Source organism: Dryobates pubescens, chromosome 1 (genome assembly GCF_014839835.1).
Source record: "Dryobates pubescens isolate bDryPub1 chromosome 1, bDryPub1.pri, whole genome shotgun sequence".
Classification (NCBI taxonomy): Eukaryota; Metazoa; Chordata; class Aves; order Piciformes; family Picidae; genus Dryobates; species Dryobates pubescens.
In genome coordinates this window covers 9,683,387-9,694,033 of record NC_071612.1, presented here as the reverse complement: position 1 = coordinate 9,694,033, position 10,647 = coordinate 9,683,387, and the positions used below count along the sequence as shown (strand labels likewise).

General features: G+C 45.0%; 1 protein-coding gene across 1 annotated transcript; it reads right to left on the bottom strand.

Annotated features, from left to right (window-relative positions):
- Nucleotides 1–8: 8 nt before the first annotated feature.
- ARL6IP5 (ADP ribosylation factor like GTPase 6 interacting protein 5) lies at nt 9–9,904 on the bottom strand. Its single transcript, XM_054161239.1, has 3 exons — nt 9,612–9,904; nt 2,060–2,277; nt 9–1,757 (listed from the first exon to the last, which is right to left on the bottom strand). Exons 1-3 carry the CDS (start codon nt 9,785–9,787, stop codon nt 1,585–1,587), a joined length of 567 nt encoding a protein of 188 aa, XP_054017214.1. The 5' UTR covers nt 9,788–9,904; the 3' UTR covers nt 9–1,584.
- Nucleotides 9,905–10,647: the final 743 nt, after the last annotated feature.

Sequence of the window (10,647 nt, the reverse complement as noted above, 5' to 3'; positions counted from 1 at the left end):
CTCTGTAATCACCATTAGAATTTATTTTCCTTCATAACTGTGTAGCTCTTTAAAATTCTACAGTAAAGACAAAATTTTAGGCTACTGTGTTCTTGAAGGGAGGAAACACAGACCATGCGCTACAAGTGAGGAACAAGCCATTGACTCTTCAGCTGGAATATACAGACATTCTCAATAAATACTGATCACTTCAACACTTAAATGGAATGACATTGTCAGATTTCTACACAGTTCACTATGAAAACAGCATGGTAAGTTACATAAAAGCCTCAACTTGAAGGATCTTTGCCCTTTCTTTTTTTTTTGTAAGATTAATTACTTTGTTAGAAAAGAGAAATGCAAGAATATTTGCAATGGAGTGTCACCTGGACAACTTTTCCCACCCTAGTGTTTGTGAGCTCCTAGTATCAAGGTAATTCTAGCAGAGGTGGCAGTTAAGTTAAAATATAGACATATAAAAATCCCCCACACCCCTTCCAGGTGCTGTGACAGGCAAATAGCTTCATGAATTTAGAATGGGTTTTCAAAAACTGTATCTTGACATTTATTGCTTTTTACTTGTAAACCTGAACTCCAGTTTATTCCTTTGAAGAGTGTCAGAAGCACAGAGTCAGTGAGATGCATGTTTTACTTATAGCTTTGTATTCTGCTTAAGAAAAAGGTGACCCACGCTTGAGAACACGCATACACCTCCATCTACAAACAGCTTATACAGACTAAACCAGAACAAGGTAAGTCCTAAAGTCGCAGTATTAAAAACACATCAATAGGGTAGAAATAGGTTGGATGAGATAGGTTTCTATCTGCAAATATTCTTTTTTCCCCATGATTGGCTGTAGTTTAGCTGACCTGCAAGGAAGTCTGTCTCTCCTGCAGAGAAGAGCAGTGTCTATAGACCAAGATTGTGGAGACATCAAAGGTGCATTTTACTGGAACTGACAGCAGCATGGTGTCATGTATATTTTGCATGCTTAGATCTATTTAGACTGTTTCCCAGCTTCTAAAGGAGGAATGTGAGGTGAGGACAGGAATCCATATTCATCACAAGCATTGCACAGTTTTACTGCTTGCTAGTTAGGCTAGGAACGTGGTCTCAAAGTGGACCACTCAAGGGAAGGACTTGGAGGATGCAAAAGACTTTTCATACATTCCAGCTCACCCTGACCATTGCCACCCTGAAGATGCTACCCAGCATAAACTGGATGAACTGCCATCTTGTAGAACTGAGATGAAAGGTGTGTTACTTCTATCAGACAAATTTGCTACAAGACAGTTTGAGACACTGCATTCCATAGGTTTCCATCTCTTTCTCCTCTACCTCTCCCCGGAAGAAGAGACAAGGAAACACATTGAAGTTAGTATGTATTTGTGTAAACACCAGAACATTTTGCTATACAATAGAAAAAAAGTTGCTGCTCTTATGCTCTTAGAGGAGCCCTGAAGACCCTGGAATACCTGTATTCTGCAACTATTAATCTGTACCACGTGCATTTCCTGCTTTGTACACAAACTGAAAGCAAGCTTGAACAACAGTGAATAGCAACTACACTCCTGCAACTGCTAAAAATACCATGTTGCAGCTGCTTACTCCTTCACTTTGGATATGTAGTCAGCCAGTTTGTTGATACTATCCTCTTGCTGTTCTAGAGCATCCAGGATGATGCCCATTGGGGTCTTCTTCAAGCCTATTCCTTCCATCTTGTTCTCCAGCTTGTTTTTTATGTTCCGGAGCCTCAGGGAAGCATGGACAAACATCACTGCAGGACAGAAACATACTTGTTAATGCCCAGGAAATGCACAGTCCTTGCAGCATTCAACTTCACACTCCAATGTCATGACATCACTGGAAGATGAAGTCTCAATGACTGTTTAAGTAACCACAGGTATCCATTTAACAATAGTTTGAATGAGGCCTTGTGCTGTTTTGTGTCTCCTCCCCTGCAATTTTGTTTTGGGATCATTTAAATAGAGACAGTAAACAACAGCCAATTTAGACTCTGCAGACTCACTTGAGGAAGCTCAAGCCCTTAGCACCCCAGAGAAGAGGAGAAATACTTACAGAGGAGAGGAAGCGTGATCCCAAACATGAACACCATGACATCTCCCAGATAGTAGATCAAGAAGTAGCTAGACAACATGATGAACACTACGAACGTGGTTGGGTACTGCTTCTTCATCCTGCGGAGTATATCCTTGTTGTGCGATACCCACACAAACCCCATGAACACCAGCACCACCACAGTACCACCAATAAGCATGTTCAGGGGACTCAGAAATCTAGAGAGAGAGAGGGGAAAAAAAAGTCAGAGTCTGTACAACTTGTGTCCATAGAGCAAACAGAGAGCTCACTGATAGCCTGTTACTAGGCACATAACGCATGAAGAAGTCAGTTGTTGCTCTCAACACCTTTACCAATCTCTGATTTTTAGGCAGAAGCTAAAGAAAGCAACAAGTGTAACTGAATGAGCAACCTTTGCCAGTGAATTTAGATTCTTTTATGTTCCCTTCCTGTGCATAGCTCAGGAAGAGTTACTGCAGCAGCTCATCGTTGGTGGCGCTTACCATCAGCATGTCTCCTGCATGTGCAATCCTGACAGCAGATGGAGCCAAAGGTCAGTTGCCCAAGGGATCAATCTCCTTGCCCATGACCAAAGCCAGGCTCAGCCTAGGCCTTCAGATGAACTAGCTTTTCAATAGCAAAATGGGATAAGTAAGGGAATGTTGAGCAAAGAGTTACAGCACTGGTTTGTATTTCTGAATAAGCTTTCTCATTTTGCACACAAAATAATTTTGTGAACCTGTAGAAGGAGCTTCCTACCATCAGCACAACAGTTGGAAGCCCATTCCCAAGCAAGAATGCCTCAGAGTCAGAAGGAACTGGAATATAGGATAAGGATCTTGCAGGAAGAAGAGCCAGGCCTGGCACGAGAGTCACTCCTGAGGTATGTGTTCTATTATTGTTAACAGAGTTACCAAGCAAACCAAGCCACCAAGTGGATCAGCTTCGGACTATAAACAGCAAGTCCCTTTTCTGGACCAGAGCAAGAACATCACCTGCTCAAACCACTTTCCCCAAGTGTTCAAAGCTTGTTTCTGTACTTGCAAAAACTCCAGGCTCTATTATATTTCACTTACATAGTAATAACTTGTGTGATTTCATGTGCATTCTGATTTGCTTGATGTATGTGCACTGATCTAATTACACAGCAGCTGAAGGCTCTGAGCTGTTATAACAGCAGGATAACACCACCCTGATAAAACCAGACACAGTCAAGATTTCCCCTTGAAGACTTTGCAGTCAGTCTTACTGTTCCAAAGCTAACAGGCAAAATGACTCATCACTCCACCCCACTGCTGAGGAGGATGCTATGGTTTGTGGTCTGTGCTTCATATCCGGCACAGGCAGAAGAAATCTATTGAACTGGTATGCCAACGCTCTACCTGCAATGCCAGAGAGCATTTTCCTCAAGAAGGCAAAACCCCCAAAAATTATTTCAGAGCAAAGTCTGGCTTTTGATTCTTTAAGTCAGTTGTGCCAACAGGAGACAGGACAACTGGATGGAAAGAGACTAAAATTAAGACTTGTTCGCCACCTGCTCCCGCTACTCATACTGAAAAGCTACCAGGTCCTTTGGAAGTGGTGATAGGGCAGACTTGCCTGTTGCAACTGAGTCACTCCCTGCAGCCAGCCAGATTATTTTTAGCACTGAATTGTCAATCTTAAGTTTCCAGGCTGGAAAAAGTGAACAGCACTGCTCTGGAAAGAAATCAGTTTCATTTGTGCTCCTCTGCAGCAGCAGGAGGGTGACTCACGACTGGACCACAGTGGTGCCTGGCTTCTATACATACTACTGGACATAGGAGATGTTTACAGTAGAAGTCATCTCCACATCACAGCTAGCTTGGGGCAGAATTGGCCAAACTTACTCAGACAGCTGACAGCAACCAATTTCTTCTTCCCCAAAATCTACAGGCAAATATTATCCTGGATGCAGCAAAGGAATAGGCAGAGCTCCACTCTACATTTTCCATGTCTTTTAATTACTCTCAGAACTTTATCTCCCTTGCCCTTGCATCTACTCTCCTTACAACTTCAGTAACTGGTGGTAAAGAGCAGTACCTCTCTATTTATAGGGAAGAGACCAAAGACTTCTCTGTTCTGCACTTCTTTCTGGTATTACCCAGGTTCTGTTTAACTGACTGGCTGTAAAGGATATGAAGAAAAAAAAAAGAAGAATGCATTCAAAAGGATCCCACTTTCCTGGGGAAAGTAATTTGAATTACATGTTTTCTGAAGTGGGCTGCATTCCAATGAGTACAAGGAAACAGTGAACCTAAGTATCAAATGAAGTCATTCAGAGGCACATGAAAACAGATGGGGACAGCAGTTGCCACTGAAAACTGGTATTCAAATTATCATCCATGTGTCCATGCACTTCAATACTGTTGATTACAGTGCTGGATAGGGTGTCACATGCCAAGCTCCCCATTATTGCTTGATTCGCCCACAGTGTAATCCATAGCACAGAGATTCTCCTGGAAATATGTACATAGAAATGTCTTCTCCAGCAACGGCATTTCTCAGGAAGGCAGGCCTCCATTATCCAGTTTCACTCAGATCTGTTGGCACACTGCTCTCAATAACACAATAACTAGAGACTGAAAAGGAAAAAACATGTACAAGTTGTTTTGGAACACCAGTATCTGGGGAAAAGAGAGCTCTACAACAGCCCTAGAAGTCACCTTACAGTTGAGCCACCAATGTTGGCTTATTTATAGATATCAGAACACATTATGCCAAATCCATGCTCAGGCAAGAAGGCTGGATGTCTTTCAAAGCTGCAGAGACAAGGTAAGTGACCAGCTATTAAGTGTGCTACAAGATACCTTCTAAATATAATTCCCTTTAGCAGGTATTTATGAGACCTCTCAGGTACCTAAAAATATAATGCACAAAACTATTAGCACAGCAATGGTGTGGTAATTTGATTTTACAGTGATCAGATGACTCAGAAGAAACCTCTTTTGGGGTTGGAGAAGCAAGCCACCAACTTTCACAACAGTGAAAGGAGCCAGTATTGCAGGACTAAGTAGAATTTGAGGCTAGCAGCCCAGCGCTCAGCACCCTAGCTGGCTGATCTGCTGCACTGCTCTCTGTAGTGAATATGGTACAGCCCTGCTAGGCTGCTGTGACCTCCAGTACAGCTGGGACAAAGTGGCAAGAAAAACCTGTCACCTGTCAGCAGCACTGCAAGGCAACTTCCAATTGTGCTCCTGCTGCCCCTCAGAGACCAGGTTTCCTTTGGCATCTGTTTTGACAGAAAGTAAACAGATGGGGAAAGAAAAGAAACAACCTGCTTGGCTGCAGGGACACAGGCAGTGTCCTCTGCCAAGTAGCACCATAGGACACTTTGTATTTGTGTAAGTATTATCAACAAACAGAAGAGCTACTTGCAGCTGGTGGGGGAGGTTGCGCAGGAAGAAGTATTGGCATCTACCTCTGGCCAGCCAAACCAGATTACGATGAGATACTTTGTTTTCACCGGGTTCATGTTTCTAGACTCATCCCTACATGCACAGGAGACAGGTTAGATTTTCCACCTTGAGGCAGGAAAGCCCAAAGAGCTCTGCTTTCAGTGACTTACCACATCACCTCTTCCTGTCAGGTTATTTCACATCTGCACGCCTGTGAACAACCTTGCAGCAAGAAAGGTGAACAGTTACTTGGAGGATACACAGTTACAGTGTTGGGAAAAAAAGAGCAAGACACAGGAAGCCTCCAGCAGCATAAGCCCAGAATTAGGACAGGCCACAGAAAAAGCAAAAGTAAGCTAGTTTCATCTGTAAATCATCTACATTTCAGATGACTGTCTCAGGGTGATTATTCAGCAGTTGCTGTCACATCTGTTTCTTTGGCATGTGACCAGGCAAGACTGAAATAAAGCACTGAGCGGGATACTTGCAGTCATTGAGAGCATCTTTTTACTTAGAGCAGCTCAGTTAGGCTACTACACCAAATAAGAATGAAGAGACATTTTCAGAAGGCTTTTTGCTCCACCACATTCCAAGCAGTGGGCATGTAAATGCTTCCTTAGACATTTGTATTAATTTAAGTATCTTTAAAATGCTGCCCTTTCTCTCCCCCTCATGTGCCTAGCTGTAAATAGAGGTAACTCATGAAACTATACATGGCTTGTTGTCCCAGGTGATTCAGCAATGCTTCCTCACTTACATTGCTCTGAGAAAAGGAGACCAATTCCTTCCTGCAGAACTACCAGACCTTTATGAACTTGTGTACTGATATTATTATGTTAACTATGCTTTAAAGTAATGTGTTTTGCTTGCTTAATCTTTAATCAGGCATTAGAGAAATGAAGCATTTTGCTGCTCAGGAGTTTTCATTTCTGCAAGGGAATCACTAGAAGCATGTCAGCTAAGGTAGTGGTCTGTAAACTGCCCAAGGTTGTGCAGATGGGCAGTAGATCTTTTACAGAAGGATTAGCAAAGGAAAGAGACATTGAACCTCAGGCTGCAGTGAAAATACTGTTCCAGGAAAGAGTGAAGGCTTAGACACATCATGCTGAAATCCAGCATGCCTTTCATTACTGTCAGATTTAGAAACTAATTTTTAGCAAGTACATGGCAACAAAATCCTGGAAGAAATTACATCAAATCAAGCAGTTAAGTTTGAGCTGGAAGACACAGCAGCCTTGTTGGAGGAGGTGAAAGCACAGAGAAATTCCACTTGTTAACGAAAGATTGTTTGAGGGGAGTTGCAAGCTGCTGTGGGAGGCACTGATTTTAATCACTATTTGTAGAACTCTCACAGTGACAGGGCCCTGGCTCAGGGTAAGAATGGGCAGCCCAACTTTTTATACAACAGGGAGAAAGGGCACAATTTGATTTGCTAAAGATCTGGATTTGTATCCGCAGTCTACTGCAACAGAGGTGTAGGGGGAAGGGAGAGCACATTTGCCCAGATTCACTCTTAAAGGAATGTGCAGGGTGTGGAGGGTGGAGGAGACAGGGCTGCTGATACCAGCCTGCATTAGTAGAGTGGCACTAATTCAGTAGTGATGGTTTCTCCTTCACCAGTTGATTTCCTGCCTACACCTCCCATAAGCTGAAAGTAAAACCCACATGGCTGCCAAGCACAGAAGATCATTTACATGTAACAGTAGCTATTAGACAAGCAAATGGAGGGAGAAAGGCAGGGAAATGATGCAGTTGAGGCTACTACAGATCTAGTACATTCATGTTAAGGTTATTCCATACCTTGTAGAGAGATAGTAAGAGGCTAAAGAGATCAACTTTGTTGTGCAAGAGACACTATATTGAAGGTGTGGCAACAAGAACTGTAATTCCTGTATCAAGGAAGCTTCAGGCTACAATTTCTGCATCAGCCCAGCACCACCCTACCAAGTGTCACAATAGCTGAAAAAATATCACCTCTGTGATCCAGGTCTGTCTACATATAATTAGATGGCTTGAAAACAGGTAAAGCTGGTCATGGGCTAAGTTATTTTTGATCACAGGAAGACCACTCCATTAGCAGCTTCAGTAATTCTGCCCTTAGGCCTGCCCCCAGCCCTGGAGTTCCTAAAAAGCCATGATTCATCATTCGGCCATTCCTGCCCACTGCAGAACAGAGTGCAGGGAAGTGACATAGTCATCAAGTTAAATTTACCAGGAGAACTTTCTTTACCTTTCTCCCAAGCCACAGTCTGGCCAAGCAAAAAGTATTTTTCATAAAATAAATGGATAGGTTCTCTGTTGAAGTGTTATCCCGTTTCCTTTGAGTTCCTTTCTCATCCTGTTTTATTTCAGCATGAGAAGAATCAGATTCATCATACATCAAAGGCTTTGAGACATGCAATAAAAAAAACAATGTGAGAGTGAGATCTAATTCCAGGTGTTCCTCATTCCAAAGTTCTCAATTCAAAGGGTAACCACTCAATAGTTAGGATACTAGAATTGCAGCTTTGATGTTAATCTCCATATCCTGTGGCTTTCTTCTCCTCCACCCAAATGAAATAGTGAGGAATAAGTGGGAGATGTAACACACTTATCTAAAGAAAAAGGATCAGAGTTCAAAAGGAGAAATTTAGAAGTCTGAGTAAAAGCTGCTACCATCCCCATTTTTCAACCAGAGATATCATAACTAGTCAGTTTTTCCCCCACCTTTTTTGGGAGAAGCGCTGTTCTGATTTCCAGGGCACCTGCAATTTACCTACTTATTGAGAGCTGGCTACAGCATCACACTGCTAAAGAAGGGCAAATGAACACTGAAGTTTAGGCCAAGAACAGCAAGACCATGGAAGTCTCATTTTATCCCTACCAAAATTAAGAAGAAAGCCTACAGTGCTGTGCCAAACCTTTGCATCAGGGTTCTCAGTCCCTCCTTTTGCAGATCACAAGCCAAAGCTCCCTGCAGCCCAGAGAATCCTCACCAACTTAGTTGCTAGCTCGACAGCTTCAGAAGCCCTTTCAAGATGCAGACTGCTTAACTGAGTAAATAATGGATTGAGTGGAATAATTTCCAGCTTCTGCAACATACAAGATAAGATGCTCTTCAGTCAAAATTATTCAGGCCTAGGGGCTGGGCAGTTTTCCAATTCAAGCATTTGCACTTGTGCATTGTTTGTTGTAAAGAGGGGAGCATTCCAGTTTCTGTATTAATAGGCTCAATCATCAGCCTCTGCTGCATGTCTTGCTTAAAAGCATTCTGACCTGACTCTAGAGCAATACTTGTAGAAATGTTGCATAGGCTTTGATTCATAAGATGATTATAAGGTTATTTCCCAATTCTGTTCAGGAAAGCTGGGCCTGCTAAACGATCGTACTAGCAGATGGCCCTGTCTCAAAGCTCTCAAGCCTGTCCACCAAAATTATACGAATAGGTGCCTTATTTATTTTATATTCGAGGTTTTTTAGTATGAGCTATCTCAGAAATAAGAAAGGCTTGTTCTGTCCCCTAGATGTAAGCTTGGCACCATAACAGAGAGCAGAACTCGCCCCTTCTTTAAATTCACTGTGAAGCTTTTCTCAGCTTGAGCAGTCGCACCGGACAGATTTAGCGAGGAAGCACGGATGGCTGCGCAGGATGCAGCTCAGCGTTTCAGAGCTGTGACATCCCAACACAAACCCACCACTGCCTTCTGCCAGGCACACAGTGCCCCATGACAAGCTGGGCGACTGAAGTCTTCTTCCTTGGCAAAGGGGATTGACGAGCATGGAAGGGGAAGATAAGGAGGAGTCCTCAAATCTGTTAGACCCCCACTAATAAATGAGTAATTTTTAAACACCACTCCTGTGCTAACAACCCCCCTCCACAAGGCAGGCTCTAACCAGGCCTTCATTTCTTATGCGACACCAGGTAAATCAGAGGTTTCAGGGATGGGCAGAGGAAAGAAAGCAGTTTCCCGACGTACCCCCGGGCAGTGCAGCGCCCGGGGCCAAGCCGAAAGGCACCGGGTGAGACGCAGCATTCCCCAGACGGGGAGCGGGACCACCCCACAGTCCACCGTCCCTCCAGTCCCGGAGCCCGCCGCTCCCTGCAGGCCCCTCCCCGGCCGCCGCTGCCGGAGGGCAAGCGAGGCCCATGCACTGACCCCACGATGGAGACAACGGCGGCGGCCACTATCAAGTAGTTGGTCTGGTAGTAGAGCAGGTTGCTGACCACCCGGTTGTTCCATTTCGAGATGTCCTTGAAGTCCGGCCGGGCGAAGCGATCCGAACCGGGAAAGAAATCATCCCAGGCCCGCAGCGGCGCCAGCTGTACCTCCATGATTGCCACCAGCGCCCCGCCGCCGCGCAGGCCTAAGAGCTCCGCGGCGCCGCCCCGGGGCGGCTCCCGGCCCGGCTCCGCGCCACCGGCCCCGCCGCCGCCCAGCCCCTGCCGCTTCTCTGCTGCTGAAAGCAGCGAGAAACGAGCGGCAGCGCAAATGATAGGCGTGTGACACCGCGCCGCGCTTTACCACGCCCAGGCAGGGCAGCTGGCAGCGGCGTCGCGCTGCTGTCCTCAGTATATTCATTGTTTCTTCGGCGTAAGGTGGTGTACGTTTAATATTGATGTGGAGAAGCTAGTTTGTGTCCTCTTTGAAACTGGGAATTGAGGTTCAGGTGCAGAGGGAGGCGTCTGTCTCAGGCAGAGGAACCACGGGAGCGTCAGGCCATCGCAGGGTGGCTGTGCCCCAAACCCTCCAGCCTCAGAGGAGGTGGCTGCTGCCAAGAGCCGGTGTAGTTAAAGCCCCAGCAGTCCTCATGAGAATCGCTATTGTTCTTTCTGTGTTTTTGCACTTCAACCCCTTCAGATCAAGGCATGGCATCATACAGCACCCCAGGCCTGCTGTAGCAATGTGCCAAGCAACAATGCCCTACTCTCAGCGAGTTTGCTGATTATAACCAAGCTGGGAGTGGTGGCTGACACACCAGAAGGCTGTGCTGCCATTCAGCAAGACCTGGATAGGCTGGGGGGTTGGGCAGAATTGAACCTCATTAAGTTCAACAAGGGCAAGCATAGAACCCTCTACCTGTGAAGAAATAACTCCTCTGGAGACTTTCAAAACCTGCCTGGACGTGCTTCCGTGCAACCTGATCTAGGTGTACCTGCATTAGCAGGGAGGGCAAATTAGATGATGTTGAGGT